Here is a 17,541-nt window from a genome sequence, read left to right as displayed (position 1 = left end):
TCTCACCTGAGGTCTGGTGGCCCTCAGGTTAAATCACCACCAGTTGCTTCTCTCTAATGCGAGAACAGACCCATACACTCTGGTGAGACTGCGTTGAAATAATAACATGATTGAGTACACATGACAATAAATTTAATTCTAAACTCCATTTTCCTGCCTTTTCCCCATAACTCTTGATTTCCTTACAGTTTAAAAATCTATCAGTCACAGTTTTGAATAAAATTTCTAATCAACCTATTCAGATATAATGTCTCACTCTGGGAGTTAAACCCAGGCCTTTTCCTAGCTGCCATCAGTTCTGAGGAAGGGGCACTGGGACCCCGAAATGTTAACTTTGATTTCTCTGCACAGGAGCTGCCAGACCTGCTAAGCTTTCCAGCAACTTATGTTTTTGTTCCTTAACACCAGGCCTTTGGTCCACAGGTAGAGACATGACCACCTGCCTAAAGGTTTGTTCGCTGAGCTGGAAGGTTCATCTTCAGATGTTTCGTCACCATATTAGGTAACATCTTCAGTGAGCCTCTGGACCACCACTCAACAACTTTAATTTTAATAAATGGTTGCCCAGATACCCAGCTTCTGACTCCTTATGTTCAGATTTCCATTTAGGTGCCCAATCTGTTGCTCAGTATGACCATCATTCAAAGCTCTGCAAAGATTTTTTACCCTTTGCACTGTCCCCCCACCGCGTACAATTATTTCCTGAAGACCCTCCTCGTTGCATTGCACTGTTTGCACACGTGCCTGTCACCCCACCCTGCCTCAGGGCTGCATGCACCACTGCTGCACCTTTGCACTTCGCCTCTCGCTCTGCAGCCCGCTCACGTTGAAGTGCCTCAAGGAGCAGCACGGACCGGCCGCCTGGGCGGTCGCCATGGAGACGGCCTGTCAATCACGCCAGCCTCTCACGAGGCCGCGCACGGGCGGCGCAGCCAAACACACTGGGCACGGGGGCGGAACACATGCTGGGCGGTTCCACCGCGTCGGATTGGTGGAGGCGAGGAGAGGAGCGCCCTTCCATTGGTCAGTGCGGTGGTCATTCAGTGGGTTTTTGGTGGGCGGGATGATCAGCAGCAGCAGCAGGTTTGGGTGAGAGGCGGCGGCGGCGGCAATCGGGAGAAACCGAGAGTGTCCGAGGACGAAGGCGAGTGGGGGGTCGGCACGGCAGCTCGGTGAGGGGAACGGAATGAAAACATCGGGGTCCGGGATATAAACATCCTCCACTCCCCTCAACATCGGGCACGGGGACCGGAGAACCAGCGGATCCTCGGGGTGGGGGAGGGGATCGCGATCTGACAACTGAGGAACCCCCACCCACAGTGCACCTGCATGTACCAAGGGGAGGGGGGGGGAGTGAGGGGATCCCATTGGGGAGGGGGTGAGAGAGTGAGGGCTTCCCATTGGGGAGGGGGCTAGAGAGTGAGGGGATCCCATTGGGGAGGGGGTGAGAGAGTGAGAGGATCCCATTGGGGAGGGGGTGAGAGAGTGAGGGGATCCCATTGGGGAGGGGGTGAGAGAGTGAGGGGATCCCATTGGGGAGGGGGCTAGAGAGTGAGGGGATCCCATTGGGGAAGGAGGGGGTGAGAGAGTGAGGGGATCCCATTCAGGAGGGGGCTAGAGAGTGAGAGGATCCCATTGGGGAGGGGGCTAGAGAATGAGGGGATCCCATTGGGGAGGGGGCTAGAGAGTGAGGGGATCCCATTGGGGAGGGGGGCGAGAGAGTGAGGGGATCCCATTGGGGAAGGAGGGGGTGAGAGAGTGAGGGGATCCCATTCAGGAGGGTTGAGAGATGAGGGGATCAAATTGGGGAGGGGTGGTTTAGAGAGTGAGGGGATCCCATTGGGGAAGAGGTGAGAGAGTGAGGGGATCCCATGGGGGAGGGGCTAGAGAGTGAGGGGATCCATGGGGGAGGGGCTAGAGAGTGAGGGGATCCCATTAGGGAGGGGACTAGAGAGTGAGGCGATCCCCTTGGGGAGGGGTGAGAGATGAGGGGGTCCCATTGGGGAGGAGGGGTTTAGAGAGGGGATCCCATTGGGGAGGGGTGAGAGAGTGAGCGGACCCCATTGGGGAGGGGGGTGAGTGAGTGAGGGGATCCCATTGGAGAGGGGGTGAGCGAGTGAGGGGATCCCGTTGGGGAGGGGGGGTGAGTGAGTGAGGGGATCCCGTTGGGGAGGGGGGGTGAGTGAGTGAGGGGATCCCGTTGGAGAGGGAGCAAGTGAGTGAGGGGGTCCCATTGGGGAGGGGGTGAGAGAGTGAGGGGATCCCATTGAGGAGGGGTGTTAGAGAGTGAGGGGATCCCATTGGGGAGGGGGGAGGGGTTTAGGGGATCCCATTGGGGACGGGGCGAGAGAGTGAGGGGATCCCATTGGCGAGGGGGCGAGAGAGTTAGGGGATCCCATTGGGGAAGGAGGGGGTGAGAGAGTGAGGGGATCCCATTCAGGAGGGGGCTAGAGAGTGAGGGGATCCCATTGGGGAGGGGGCTAGAGAGTGAGGGGATCCCATCGGGGAGTGGGGTGAGAGAGTGAGGGGATCCCATTGGGGAGGGGGAAGGGGTTTAGGGGATCCCATTGGGGAGGGGGCGAGAGAGTGAGGGGATCCCATTCAGGAGGGTTGAGAGATGAGGAGATCAAATTGGGGAGGGGTGGTTTAGAGAGTGAGGGGATCCCATTGGGGAAGGGGTGAGAGTGAGGGGATCCCATTGGGGAGGGGGCTAGAGAGTGAGGGGATCCCATTAGGGAGGGGACTAGAGAGTGAGGTGAGCCCATTGAGGAGGGGTGAGAGATGAGGGGATCCTGTTGGGGAGGAGGTGAATGAGTGAGGGGATCCCTTTGGGGAGGGGTGAGTGAGTGAGGGGATCCCATTGGGGAAGGAGGGGGTGAGAGAGTGAGGGGATCCCATTCAGAAGGGTACTAGAGAGTGGGGGGATCCCATTGGGTAGGGGGGCTAGAGAGTGAGGCGATCCCAATAGGGAGGGGACTAGAGAGTGAGGTGATCCATTGGGGAGGGGTGAGAGACGAGGGGATCCCATTGGTGAGGAGGTGAGAGAGTGATGGGGTCCCATTGGGGAGGAGGGGTTTAGAGATGAGGGGATCCCATTGGGGAGGAGGTGAGAGAGTGATGGGGTCCCATTGGGGAGGAGGGGTTTAGAGATGAGGGGATCCCATTGGGGAAGAGGTGAGAGAGTGATGGGGTCCCATTGGGGAGGAGGGGTTTAGAGATGAGGGGATCCCATTGGGGAGGGGGGTGAGAGAGTGAGGGGGTCCCGTTGGGGAGGGGGTGAGTGAGTGAGGGGATCCCATTGGGGAAGGTGGGGGTGAGAGAGTGAGGGGATCCCATTCAGAAGGGTACTAGAGAGTGAGGGGATCCCATTGGGTAGGGGGCTAGAGAGTGGGTGGATACCATTGGAGAGTGGTGTGAGAGAGTGAGGGGATCCCATTGAGGAGGGGGGAGGGGTTTAGGGGATCCCGTTGGGGAGAGGTGAGAGAGTGAGGGGATCCCATTGATGAGGGGGTGAGAGAGTGAGGTGGTCCCATTGGGGAGGGGTAAGAGAGTGAGGGGATCCCATTCAGGAGGGGTGAGAGATGAGGGGATCAAATTGGTGAGGGAGGGGTGTTAGAGAGTGAGGGGATCCCATTGGTGAGGGAGGGGTGTTAGCGAGTGAGGGGATCCCATTGGGGAGGGGGTGAGAGAGTGAGGGGATCCCATTGTGGAGGAGGGGTTTAGAGAGTGAGGGGATCCCATTGGAGTGGGGGTAAAGAGTGAGGGGATCCCATTGGAGTGGGGGCTAGAGAGTGAGGGGCTCCCATTGGAGAGGGGGTGAGAGAGTGAGGGGATTCCATTGGGGAGGTGGTGAGAGAGTGAGGGCTTCCGATTGGAGAGGGGGGAGGGGTTTAGGGGATCCAATTGGGGAAGGGGCGAGAGAGTGAAGGGATCTCATTGGCGAGGGGGCGAGAGAGTAAGCGGACCCCATTGGGGAGGCGTGAGTGAGTGAGTGAGGGGATCCCATTGAAGAGGGGGTGAGCGAGTGAGTGGATCCCGTTGGGGAGGGGGTGAGTGAGTGAGGGGATCCCGTTGGGGAGGGGGTAAGTGAGTGGATCCCATTGGGGAGGGGGTTAGAGAGTGAGGGGATCCCATTGGGGAGGGGGCTAGAGAGTGAGGAGTTCCCATTGGGGAAGGGGTGAGAGTCAGGGGGATCCCATTGGGGAGGGGGTGTGGGCATCAAATTGTGGACAGGGGGGTGAGAGAGTGAGGGGATCCCATGGGGGAGGGGGCTAGAGAGTGAGGGGATCCCATTGGGTAGGGGGCTAGAGAGTGAGGGGATACCATTGGAAAGTGGGGTGAGAGAGTGAGGGGATCCCATTGAGGAGGGGGTAGGGGTTTAGGGGATCCCGTTGGGGAGAGGTGAGAGAGTGAGGGGATCCTATTCAGGAAGGGGGAGAGATGAGGGGATCAAATTGGGGAGTGGGGGTTTAGAGATTGAGGGTATCCCATTGGGGAGGGGGTGAGAGAGTGAGGGGATCCCATTGATGAGGGGGTGAGAGAGTGAGGTGGTCCCATTGGGGAGGGGTAAGAGAGTGAGGGGATCCCATTCAGGAGGGGTGAGAGATGAGGGGATCAAATTGGTGAGGGAGGGGTGTTAGAGAGTGAGGGGATTCCATTGGGGAGGTGGTGGAGAGTGAGGGCTTCCGATTGGAGAGGGGGGAGGGGTTTAGGGGATCCAATTGGGGAAGGGGCGAGAGAGTGAAGGGATCTCATTGGCGAGGGGGCGAGAGAGTGGGCGGACCCCATTGGGGAGGAGGGTGAGTGAGTGAAGGGATTCCATTGGGGAGGGGATGAGAGAGTGAGGGGTTCCCATTGGGGAGGGGGTGAGAGAGTGAGGGCTTCCCATTGGGGAGGGGGTGAGAGAGTGAGGGGATTCCATTGGGGAGGGGTGAGAGAGTGAGGGGTTCCTATTGGGGAGGGGGGTGGTTTAGTGAGTGAGGGGATCCCGTTGGGGAGGGGGGTGAGAGAGTGAGGCGATCCCATTTGGGAGGGGGACTACAGAGTGATGGGATCCCATTGGGGAGGGGTTAGAGAGTGTGGGCATCCCATTGGGGTGGGGACTAGAGAGTGAGTGGATCCCAATGGGGATGGGGTTAGAGAGTAAGGGGATCCCTTTGGTGAGGGGGATCTTTAGAGAGTGAGGGATCCTGTGGAGGAGGGGGTTAGAAAGTGTGGGGATCCCATTGGGAGGTTAGAGAGTGAGGGGATCTCATTGGGGAGGGAATGGTTAGAGAGTGTGGAGATCTTATTGGGGGGAGGGGCAGTTAAAGAGTGAGGAAATCCTATTGGGGAGGGCAGGGGATGAGAGAGTGAGGGGATGCCATTGTGGAGATGGGATTAGAGAGTGTGGGGATCCCATTGTGGGGGGGGGCAGGGGAGGTTTTAGAGAGTGATGGGATCCCCATTTGGGATGTGGGGATTCTAATGGGAGTGGGGGGATAGAGAGAGAATGTGGAGATCTCAGTGAGCGGAAGGAGGGTAAATAATGTGGGGAACACAGAGAGGGTAAGGGGGGGTGGAGACTGTGGGGATTGCAGTGAGGGGAATGGGGGTAGAGAACATTGGGATCCCAGTGAGGGGAATGGGGGTAGAGAACGTGGGGATCCAAGTGAGGGGAAGAGGTCTGCAGAATGTGGGGATCCCTTTGAGGGGAAGGGGAGCAGAGAATGTGGGGATCCTATTGGGTGTGGGGGGTGTGGGGAGAGAACATGGGGTTCCCAGTGAGGGGATGGAGGGTAAAGAACGTTGGGATCCCAGTGAGGGGAAGGAGAGGAAGAGAATGTGGGGATCCCAGTGAGTGGAAAGGGAGGTAGAGAACGTTGGGATCCCAGTGAGGGGAAGTGGGGTACAGAACATGGGGATCCCAGTGAGGGGAATAGGGGTGCAAAACATGGGGATCCCAGTGAGGGGAATAGGGGTGCAAAACATGGGAATCCCAGTGAGGGGAAGGGGGGTACAGAACATGGGGATCCCAGTGAGGGGAAGGAGGGTGCAGAATGTGGGGATCCCAGTGAGGGGATCCCAGTGAGGGGAAGAGGGGTGCAGAATGTGGGGATCCCAGTGAGGGGAAGAGGGGTAAAGAACATGGGGATCCCAGTGAGGGAAAGGAGGGTGCAGAATGTGGGGATCCCAGTGAGGGGAAGAGGGTTGCAGAATGTGGGGATCCCAGTGAGGGGAAGGGGTGTGCAGAATGTGGGGATCCCAGTGAGGGGAAGCGGGGGGTAGAGAACGTGGGGATCCCACGATGGGCATAGAGGGTTTGGTAGGAAATGAGGTAGGCAGAGGAGGTGCATACTCATGGTTGGAATGCAAGTAGAGACTAATGGGAAGGGGGTGTCCGTTGGGTGCAGCTCGATAATGGAAGGGTCCCACGGGAGAGGAGGGTCATGGATGTGGGTGTCGTAGGGATAAAGAGGGTTTTACAGAATTTGGATGTCCTCTGGATATGGATTTAGAGGTTATGGAGGTGGCGAGGTAAAGAATAATGGGTTGAGCAGATTGTGTGGCAGTCCTGGGGTGAGAGCAGATGGCATATGGAAGAATGGACAGAGGATGTGGGGGTCTGGGGATGTGTTGGCAATAGATGTGGGGATCTGATGGGCAGCAGACATGAGTGTCCTGGGGTGAGGGGAATGAGAATGTGGAGTTCCTGGTGGGGACAATGTGGGGTGTCTCAGGGTCAGAGGGCATGGGAATGTGAGTTGTGGAGTGTGGGAGCAGCTTTTGGAAGGTCCTATGGCTGGATTCCCATGTGAGAACATACACGTTGACAGTCTAGGTTTTAAATGTGAGCATAATGTATTTGGGGAGAGAAGTTGCTGGGGAGAGCAAGTTCTGATGAGGGCATAGAGGGAAGGAGATGAAAAAGAATTGAATTTAAAATGTGGAGAGTTTCCTGCAAACTGAATGTAAACTTGGGATTGAATTGCATGGTATTTTGGTCAAGGTATCAGTTTTCACTGTATTTGTGCATTATGGGATTATTTTACAAAAATATCCAATTTCAAAAGAGCAGTTTGTCAGAGGGAGCATTGTTTAGATTTGTTTATATGTCTTTACAGATTTTTGTTGCTTCAGCTGTTCAGAGTTGGGGACAGCAGGAACTCTGCAGAATTGGAAAGCAGTTTATCAGACAGACATAAGCTCCATGTGACGCAGCAAGTCTCTACCTGCCCCTGAGTCATTACAGTGAGGAAACGGGCACAAAGATGTTTGAAAATACTAGTAAAAAGGGCCTTAATCTGAAATTGCTCAGGATCTGCTTTTTAATTAATTGAAGCTTTTAGACTTGCGATTCTCATTTAGTTAAATCTCTTATTTCGCACTTTATTTCATTTCAGTTTTCACTGTGCTGCTCCCTGAGGCACTCATTAATTGCAGACTAAATCTCAATAGTTGCTGTTGTGAGGTGGCTTATGGCTACCTGACTGCTTCTTCCTGCCCTTAATGCTTTCTTCACCCATTATAACATTCGTGGCCCCAGGAAACTTGAGAATGTCCAGTAAAAATTTAGGTAGCTGATAAGGGGTATCCATTTTGGTTTTGGTGTCATAAATTTTTAATTCTCAGATTGCTTGTTTTGGTGAGCTGCAGTTTGCACTCTCCATCCTTCCAACATACTCTTGTGAAAATCTGGCTTTTGACCTGTCACCTCAGAGTTGTTGTTATCTGATACGTCAGTACTATCCCAGGGTTGATGAACAAAGCTTCTCCCCAACTCAAGGAAGCTGATTAATTGCAAATTATCTTACAGCATTGAGAACCTTTCGCCAGTCCAACTGGACTTGGTCAACGTTGATGCATCTCACAAGCCTTCTCACACTCTCCTATTAGCACGATCTTATTAGCGTGATCTTTTCTTCCCTTGAACTCCTCATACACATTTAGCTTTTCCTTAAATTAAACTCAACTATTCATTGGTTAGCACTGCTGCCTCACAGTGCCAGAGACGTGGTCTGAATTCCTGCCTCAGGCAACTGTCTGTGTGGAGTTTGCACACTCTCCCTGTGTCTGCGTGGGTTTCCTCTGGGTGCTCCGGTTTCCTCCCACAGTCCAATAAAGTGCAGGTTAGGTGAATTGGCCATGCTAAATTGCCCGTAGTGTTAGGTGAAGGGGTAAATGTAGGGGAATGGGTGGGTTGTTCTTCGGAGGGTCGGTGTGGACTTGTTGGGCCGAAGGGCCTGTTACCACACTGCAAGTAATCAAATCTAATCTAATTGTAGTAATGAGTTCTATATTAATCCCAGTTTGTGGGTTTAAACAAAAAAAGTTCTCTTGAATTGCCTATTGCATTTAGCATATATGACTTATAAAATCCCTATGACGTAAAAGGAGGTATTTGGCCCATTGACTCATCACCGATCCTCTGAAGAGCTCCCATCCAGACTCAGCCCCCAACCCTTTTCCTGTAACCTCGCATTTACCACAGTTGATCCATTTAGCCTGCACATCCCCTGGAAACAACGGGGTAACTTAGCATGGCCAAATCCATCTCACCTGCACATCTTTGGATTGTGGGAAGAAAGCGGAGCACCTGGTTGAACTACATTCAGACACGGGACGAACATGCAAACTCCACGTAGACAGTCACCTAAGGCTGAATCAAGCTCAGGTCCCTGGTAATGTGAGGCAGCAGTGCTAACTACTGAGCTGCCATATTGCCCTTGGTTATTGATAAGATACTCATTTGACAAACAAAATGCAGGGCAGTGGGTTAGACTTGGAGAAGGTCAGTGGGCCAGATGGTTGCCTCCTGTGTCATTTAAAAAAAATACATTTATGGGATGTGGGCATTGCATTGGTCAGCATTTATTGCCCATCCTGAGCTGCCCTTGAACTCAGTAGCTTGCTAGGCCATTTCAGAGAGCAATGAGAGTCTACCAAATTGCTGTGGATCAGGAGTCACATGCAGGCCAGACTGGGTGAGGATGACAGATTTCCTTCCTTGGAGGGCATTAGTGAGCCAGATGAGTCTTTTTTCTGCTATTTGGCAATGGTTATGTGGTAATCAGTAGATTCTTAATACCAGTTTTTAAAAATTGAATTCAAATTCCAACACCTGGGGAATTGAACCCAGGTCCCCAGAACATTAGCTGAGTTTCCACATTAATAGTCTAGCAATAGACTATCACCTCCACGTGTCTTATGACTAATCCTTTGTTGGAAATGAAGATGGGGGAGGGCAGGGTAAAGAACAGTATCGGGTCATACAGAGTATCAGTGGACAGGCTTGCATTCCATTTCCAAGTGTGTTTTTTCATTCATCACAGACTAGTATTCCCCAGATAATAATCAAGAATCAGCCATACTGCTGTGTCTCTGGAGTCATGTGTAGGCCAGGTTGGAAAATAATGGCAGATTTCCTTCCCCAAAGGCTGTTAGCGAACCAGACGGGTTTTTACAACAATTGACAGTTTTTGTGTGGTTGCCATTAGGCTAGGTCTGTATTCCAGAATTTAAAAAAAAATTAAATCAACATCTACCATGCTGGGGTTCAAACCGAAGACCCTGGAGAATTAGCCTGGGAATGTGAATTCCTAGTGCAGTGGTATTATCATGATGCTACTCTCTCTGCCTCAATCATGCCCTCACACTCTCTCACTCATATATGCTCACATACACTCTCTTGCTCTGTCTCACATATACCCAGACGTGCACACGTGCCAATAATCCTTATAATTCTGGATTTCTCTTTCAGAGAAACATGTCTCTGGATAAAGTGCCTGTCGTCACAAGAATCTCTCACAGAAGCCTAAAGGACAGGATGAATGGGGTTTCTGTTAAATTGGAGAGTCTGCCAAGCAGTTGGTACGAAGAGACGGAGAAAATAAATCACATGGGAAGTGCCAGGAAGAATCGGAAAATGTCATTAGAGGAACCAGAGAAAGATTCTGGTTTTTCAGGTAACTAGTTGGGGGAAGGTGTGTGTAGGTTGGGGGATGGTGGGGTGGGGCGGGGATGGAACAGTGGGTTGGAGAGGGTGGGTTTGAGTGATGATTTAAAGTGCATGCTGGCTGTCTCTTTGAAATACTGTGACAACCCGAAGATGACCAGGTGCCACATTTACCAGTTCAATTCAACAACTGTACAAAAAGTACCACTCCACCACAAGAGTTCAGATTACAACAACCTGATGTGCAGGTTAGGTGGCCATAGTGACTACATGAATTAGCCATGGGAAATGCAGGGTTACAGGGAGAGGGAAGGTCTGGGTGGGAATGAGCTTTGAAGAGCAGTGTGGACTCAATGGCCTGAATCATAGGGGTTCTATGATTCTTCCAAATGTTCCTTTCGGGCGGCACGGTGTCTTTAATTAGCAATGCTGCCTCATAGCGCCAGAGAGCTGGGTTCGACTTTACCCTTTCATAGCTGTGTGGAGTTTTGCACATTCTTCCCGTGGCCGCATGGGTTTCCTCCAAGTGCTTTGGTTTCCTCCCACAGACCAAAGATGTTCAGTTCAGCTGGATTGATCATGCTAAATTGCCCCGTAGTGTGTAGAGATTTGTAGGTTAGGTGAGTTAGCCATGGGAAATGCAGGGTTACAAGAATAGGGTAAAGGATTGAGCCTGGGTGGGGTGCTCTTTGGAGGGTCAGTAAGGACTTGAAGGGCTGCATGACCTACTTCTATGCTGTAAGGATTCTATGATAAGTACCTTGCACACGCAATAAAATGAGAGATAGTGTACCTGTATGAAGAGAAATAGGAATAGGCCATGGGACCCATGTGGCCTATTCTATTTTTCAATAAAGTGGCTTATTTCTGCCTCTATATCTCCACACAGTCCTTGGATTCCCTTACTGCCCAGAAATCTGTTTTAAAATTTTCTTTATTCATTCATGGGATGTGGACATTGCTGGCTGGGCCAGCATTTATTGCCCATCCCTAATTGCCCTTGAGACGTTTGTGGCGAGCTACCCTCTTTAACTGCTACAGTCCCACTTGATGTGTGCTGTGGGGAGGGGAGTTCCAGGGTTTTGATTCTGTAACAGTGAAGGAACAACAATATCTTTCAAGTCAGGAAGTGAGAGACTTGAAAGGGAACTTGCCATTAGTGGTGTTCCAATGTCTGAGTTTGCTGTTGTCATTTCTACTGCTTTGGTCAATATTAGGTGGTCTGTCTGGTTTCATTCCTGAATTTCTCTTAGTAATTTGATACAAGTAAATAGCATGGCATGCCTTTTCAGAGGGCAGTTAAAAGTGAGCCAACATCAATCCCATCAAAGTGAATCAATATAGGCCAGACCAGGTAAAGAATGGCAGATTTCCTTCCCTAAAGAGCGTTAATGAACCAGGTGGGTTTTTCCGACATGCAACAATGGATTCCTGGTCGTCATCAAACTTTTAATTCCAGGTTTTTAAAAACTCAAATCCCACCATCTGTTGTGGTGGGATTCCTGAAGAAGGGCTTATGCCCGAAATGTTGATTCTCCTGCTCCTTGGATGCTGCCTGACCTGCTGCGCTTTTCCAGCAACACATTTTCAGCTCTGATCTCCAGCATCTGCAGACCTCACTTTCTCCTTTGAATCTGAGACCCTAGAGACTTATACTGGATCACCAGTCTAGTTAAACCAGTGCAACATCACCTTCCCATGTTTCCACCTTGCACTGCTTACTGCTCCGTGTTTGATATCATGATGAGCTGAAAACGTGTTGCTGGAAAAGCGCAGCAGGTCAGGCAGCATCCAAGGAGCAGGAGAATCGACGTTTCGGGCATGAGCCCTTCTTCAGGAAATGCCTTGTTTATTTCCTGAAGAAGGGCTCATGCCCGAAACGTCGAATCTCCTGTTCCTTGGGTGCTGCTGGACCTGCTGCGCTTTTCCAGCGACATATTTTCAGCTCTGATCTCCAGCATCTGCAGTCCTCACTTTCTCCATCATGATGAGCTGACAAAGTTGAAGACTGTTTAAAGGGACACTTGTAGAGTGGGCTTAGATGTAATGCTGATTTTTTTATTCTTTATTTATTGATGAAAAGATTAACCTTTATAGAGGTTTATAAAATCAAATGGATTGGAAAGTTTTAGAGGGACATGGACCAAATGTAGGCACATTAAGACTAGTTTACTGTAGGAAACCTGGTCAGCACGGATACGTTGTGCTGAAGGGCCTGTTTTTTTGCTGTATACCTCTATGACTCTATGGGCATCAGTGACAAGGTCAACATTTGTTGCCCATCCTGAAGTGTACCTGAGCTCAGTACCTTTTCAGATAATTTCAAATGACAGTTAAGAATCAACCATGTTAGTGTAGAGGCACAAAAGTTATGCAATGACATAGTGGTATTCTTGCTGGACTAGTAAGCCGGAGTCCAGATAATGATCTAGGGATCCAGGTTCAAATCCCATCATGGCACATGATGGAATTCAATAAAAACCTGCAATTAATATTCCTTAGGTAAAGAAAACTGCTCTCCTGATCTGGTCTAGCCTATAAGTGTCTTCAGACCCACAGAAACATGGATTACTCTTTGAAATTGCCTAGCAAGCTACAATAAAAACCGCTAATAATATCAAACTAATGAAAATGAATAGACAATGAAGCATCGAGCTAGACACTGGAAATTGCAGTAAACTCCGCCCTGCTGACCTTAATCCTCCAGACTTGCACCTGGGAGTTAGCATCATAATTGGGCACACTGACTCACAGTCTAGTCAAGCAACAGCCTGATATACCCATGGAATCATACCTAACAGATAATGCCCAAACAGTACCATTAACATTCATGTGCATGTACCATACTGAAGGGAGGTCAGGCCGACCAGAGATGAAATAGTTGTACAATTGGGCATTGTCCTGGGAGTTCAAATGATTAAAGCTTCATGACATCAGGTCTGAGTATGAAGTTGAAATTAAAATAAATTATTTTCACTCGCAAGGTTAGGATCTAGAATGTATTGCCCGAGAGAATGGTAGAAGTAGATTAAACTGCAACTTTCAAAGAGAATTGGATAACTATTTGATTGGAAAAAAAAAGCAGGATTATAGTGAAAATAGGTCGAAATGTTCAGTTCTTTCAAAAACCCAGCGCACGTACAATAGGCTGAAGCGTTTTCTGTGCTATGTCATGTGCAAGCAGAGATTATTTTGTACATTAATTTCCACCAAGTTGTAATGATTTGATGGTCCATGTTTGAAGATAGTTTGTATTATCTTTGCATTACCTTTGGGTGCATCACTTCCTCTCTGCTTTGTCCTCAGACACAAGTTCAGACTATCTGAGTACACTGGAACAGACCGACTTGGAGGATCCACCTTCGCAAAAGAGGCCAGCTGTGTCAAACCACATGGAGAGAACAGCAGCTGTACAGAGCTCACTTTCCAGCCTGACTCCTGTATACATTGTGAAGAATGTTCTTCTTAAAGAGGTACAGACCCGGCCCCTGCTCCACAATGTCCTGTCGTAAACCCTCTTTAAGATGTGGATTAGTTAGGGGAGAAACATAAGGACACAAAGTGTGACGTGTGCCGGCCTAGACTCCTTACCTCCACTTGTTCATGATTCATGGAGAGCCTCACTGGGTCCATTCTAGTGTGTGTGTGTCCCACCATCACCAGGCCTCAATTCTCTCTCAAGGCTGAGTGGGAATGCTCCTCCAGTAAGATTTTTTAAAATGTCACCATCAAACTGTCACTTATTCTGAAATTCGAAAAACTCTGAATTCTGAAAACCAGCTGGTCCCAAGCATTTCAGATAAGGGATTGTGCACCTGTAATATATATTCTAAATAATTGTGTTCCCAGTATTGATTCCTGTGCCACTCCATTCATTCTAGTTTGCCATGCTAAAAATGCCCCCTTTATCCCAATTCTCAGTCTTTTATCATTTATCTTCTGTCTTCATCCTCTATCAATCTAACATGCTACTCCAAACCATGGACTTTTGTCTTATTAAGTGTGTGCAACACCTTATTGAAAAGCTTTTGGAAATGCAAATATATTGCATCTACTGGTTTTCCTTTATCCATTCTGCATGTTACCACCTCAAAGAACCGTAAATTTGTCAGGCATGATTTCTCCTTGTAAAGCCATCCTGACTGCTTGGTAATATTTTGCATTTCTAAATGCTATGCTATTGCATCCTTTATAATCAACTTTGACATTGGGGAAAATTACAAATGCTAAGCTGACTGGCCTTTAAGTTAGCTGTTTATTGACTCTCCTTTTTTTGAATAAGGATATTACATTGGCAATTTTGTAATCCTCTGGGACTTGTCCAAAATCCAATGATTCTTGGATGATTACGGCTAGTACAACCACTATATTAAAGTATTAGAAACATGACCATCTTTAGCCCCATCAGTTTCCCTAGTACTTTTGCTCCAGTGATATTTTTTATTTTCTCGCCTGACCGTTACCACTTTCAGTGTTTAGTACTTTTGGAATGTTATTAGTATCCTCTACCATGCAGATTGGTACAAAGTATTTGTTCATCTCATCTTCCATTTCTTGATTCCCTACTATTATTTCCCCAGCCTTAATTATTAAGGGGCTTGGGCTCACTTCTTCTGCCTCCGACTTTTTATATATTTAAAGGAGCTCTTTCTGTCTGTTTTTATGTTACTTGCTATTTTGCATTGTGCTAAATGAGAGAAACCTTTCCATTACTGCTCATCGTCTGCCCACTGTGCTGGCAATCCTGACCTTGCTATTGTTAGTCAGTGTATGTTCACTGACAGGATGGTCACACGCAGGCTGTGTGAATGGTGACATGATGCCCAGCTGCAATATTTCTATTAGACCAAAGGTGTGCTATCTTATAATGTACTTATACTGAATAATAATGAGACGCATTAGGCAGTGGCTGCAAAGGGGCTTATTGTGTGCTCGCTTGGAGCAGTTGCATGGAAGGCTTGTTGCATGCTTACAGGGAATGGCAGTTCCTTTAAATCACTGGATCTTAATTCTGCTTTACCCATTGCCATGTTTTTAAACAGCCTCTGTCCGTTCCAACAAGGAGTCAGCTTGTCCAAGCCCAGCTACAGACCTGGGGAAGTCAGCACTCCCTCGGGACGTCAGGCCAGACCCGAGTGGTCTTCATCGGACAGCCTTTGGCAGCTTCTTTTAAATCGCAGAAGATTGAGGCAAAGGCTGGGACTGGGAAAGATACCTATCTTCCGATCTTAAACTCCTACCCCAGGATAGCGCCTCACCCAGACAAAAGCCGGGATGACAACAGTGGCCGGAGTCAGGAAGGGAACTGTCTGGCTCAGGACGACAGGACTGCAGGTCACAGCAAGAGCAAACGTTTATGCCTGGACGAGTTGGGAGAACCCCCGCAGGAATATCACCGAAACAAGCAAACCTCGCACGTCCCACCAGTGGGCCACTGCCAGCAAGCTGAGAACACGCAGCAGACACCAGCGCACTTTTACACGCAGTTTGATGTCTCCGTCTCCCCATCACCAGTAGTTTCTCCGAATCCTGTTCTCCAGTCTGAATCTTCTGAATCTGTGCATTCATCATCGTCATCATCCTCCCCTGCCTCCACATTTTCTCATGCTCCCAGTGCCCAGTCACTCTGTAGTGACACCACTCGACTGGCTGACAGAGGCCCCAGGCGACCAGTCTCCAGTCCCGCCAAGGAACGACGCTTCCGCAATACGGTGGAGATCCTGAGTAGGTCAGGGCTTCTGGAGATTACGCTGAAAACCAAGGACCTCATCCGGCAGAACAATGGCACCCAGCAGCAGATTGATGAACTGAAGGAGCACGTCCGGCTCTTCTGCAGTGCTGCCCAGAGCCGAGACCCACGCGCACTGCTGAGGCTCCAGGAGACAATGAAATGTTCTGGGAATTATGCATCGGTGACCGGTGTTCCCTCTTCCTGCTCGGCCACAAATCAGCCACTTCAAGCCACTGCTGAGCAGGCACCACTACTTTAACCAAGAATCTTCAAACTAAAGGCCTTGCGTTAGTAGAGGGAATGAGTCAGAAACTGGAGTTCAGCTCTCATCTCCGTGAATGATGGAATGGTTTCAAGGGGCTATATTTTTCATTAATCTGTGGGACGTGGGTGCTATTGGTCAGGCCACCATTTGTTGCCTATCCCTAATTGACCCTGACCTGAATGATTTGCTGTGCCATTTCTGAGCACAGTTTAAAAATTAACTACAGTCACTGTGGATCTGGAGTCCTGTGTAAACCAGGCTAGGTAAAGACACCAACGTTTGATCCCTAAAGGACATTTGTGAATCAGATTTTTATGACAGTGGTCTCATGGCCTCCATTACCAGGACTAGCTTCTTTTTCATTTCATTAGCTGCCCCGGTGGGACTTGAACTGAAATTCCCCAGCATTTTAATGTGGGTGTTTTGATTACTACTGTTTCATTGTCACTACACCACTGTGCACTACATATCGAAGGACAACAACTCATACCTGTAATTGCCTCCCACAAAACATGCCATGCATATTTAGATGTAAATGTCACAGATTCCAGATTTTTAAAACAAAAATTCATCTTTTATGATGTATTCACTTTTATTTTGTGAAAAGATAGTTTGGGCTCGGCAGAAATGTATTTCGTTTGCTGTAACTACTGGGTTATCTGAAGAACTGTTGTTTTGACTGGTACCCTGGTAGTTCTGTGCAGTTTGTTGGGAGAGACACCTGAATAACTTACAATTCTACTCTTTGATGGCTCCAATTTGGAGTAGTAGTGCTGTGTGAACTGGATGCATGCTAACATACTCAACACGCACAGATGCACACAGGCACACACATACACCTCCCACCCACCCCTTGATGTGGCTCAGCAATCCGAAGATTTAGCTTCAGGTGGTTCAGTACACGTGTTGACACTGCCAGTGCTGTATTGAGGCAGAGTCACAATGCCAGATAGGCTGTCCGTTGCGTGAGACTTTAAAGTGAGACCCCACATGCCCCCTCACACAGATGAGAAAGATCCCTGGCCTCTAATGGAAGGGCAAGGGGGGTTCTGTTATCACACTGCACTAAAACCCTTGTTGACTGACTGATCTCGCTGTGGTTTGTGTTCACAATATGATTATAAAGCCTTGTTTTAATAAACCACTGAAAGTCAATAAATGGACAGGGGTGTTTTCTGACCAGGGTAATAAACTGTTGTGTTTAATGCAAGATGGTTTTGCAGTAGTTTGCTGATAGAATTCCATATTATCAAGGGCTTGGGCTGTTTATTCTAACTATCTTGGGATAACAAGGTTTGGTTGGTTGGGATCTGCAACCCACACGTTGTCTGGAAGGACCAGCAGTCATTTTCATGCAGCCTGTGGTGTTACTGCGGTTCGGAGTAGTTCTGATTTCCTGATCATCTCTAATGTTGGAGTCACTGGACAGAGAACAGAAACCAGTGAGCAGTTCAAGCTGCATCTGACAGTGCAAAGAGCAAGTATAATTCATTGGCCTGATACATGAGACTAAATCTGCCACTGCCTGATCTGCTGCACTTTCCGGTATTTATTTTCATTTCCAACATCTGTTGGATTGGGCTCCTGTTGTCGTAATCTGACTGACTACCT

At 49.2% G+C, this 17,541-nt stretch overlaps 1 protein-coding gene across 2 annotated transcripts; it reads left to right on the top strand.

The window, feature by feature from the left end:
• Nucleotides 1-1,061: 1,061 nt before the first annotated feature.
• LOC132836674 (CLOCK-interacting pacemaker-like) lies at nucleotides 1,062-17,140 on the top strand. 2 transcript variants are annotated; one of them, XM_060856063.1, is made up of 4 exons: nucleotides 1,062-1,144; nucleotides 9,740-9,944; nucleotides 13,241-13,407; nucleotides 14,977-17,140. In XM_060856063.1, exons 2-4 carry the CDS (start codon nucleotides 9,746-9,748, stop codon nucleotides 15,922-15,924), a joined length of 1,314 nt encoding a protein of 437 aa, XP_060712046.1. In that variant the 5' UTR covers nucleotides 1,062-1,144; nucleotides 9,740-9,745; the 3' UTR covers nucleotides 15,925-17,140. The 2 variants fall into 2 exon arrangements, with proteins under 2 accessions (XP_060712046.1, XP_060712045.1); XM_060856062.1 differs by having other exon boundaries at nucleotides 1,068-1,172.
• The last annotated feature ends 401 nt before the right edge of the window (nucleotides 17,141-17,541 follow it).

This window comes from Hemiscyllium ocellatum, chromosome 47 (genome assembly GCF_020745735.1).
Source record: "Hemiscyllium ocellatum isolate sHemOce1 chromosome 47, sHemOce1.pat.X.cur, whole genome shotgun sequence".
NCBI classification, from domain to species: Eukaryota; Metazoa; Chordata; class Chondrichthyes; order Orectolobiformes; family Hemiscylliidae; genus Hemiscyllium; species Hemiscyllium ocellatum.
Note: the sequence above shows the minus strand (reverse complement) of the source record. Positions and strands in the feature narration are given on the sequence as shown.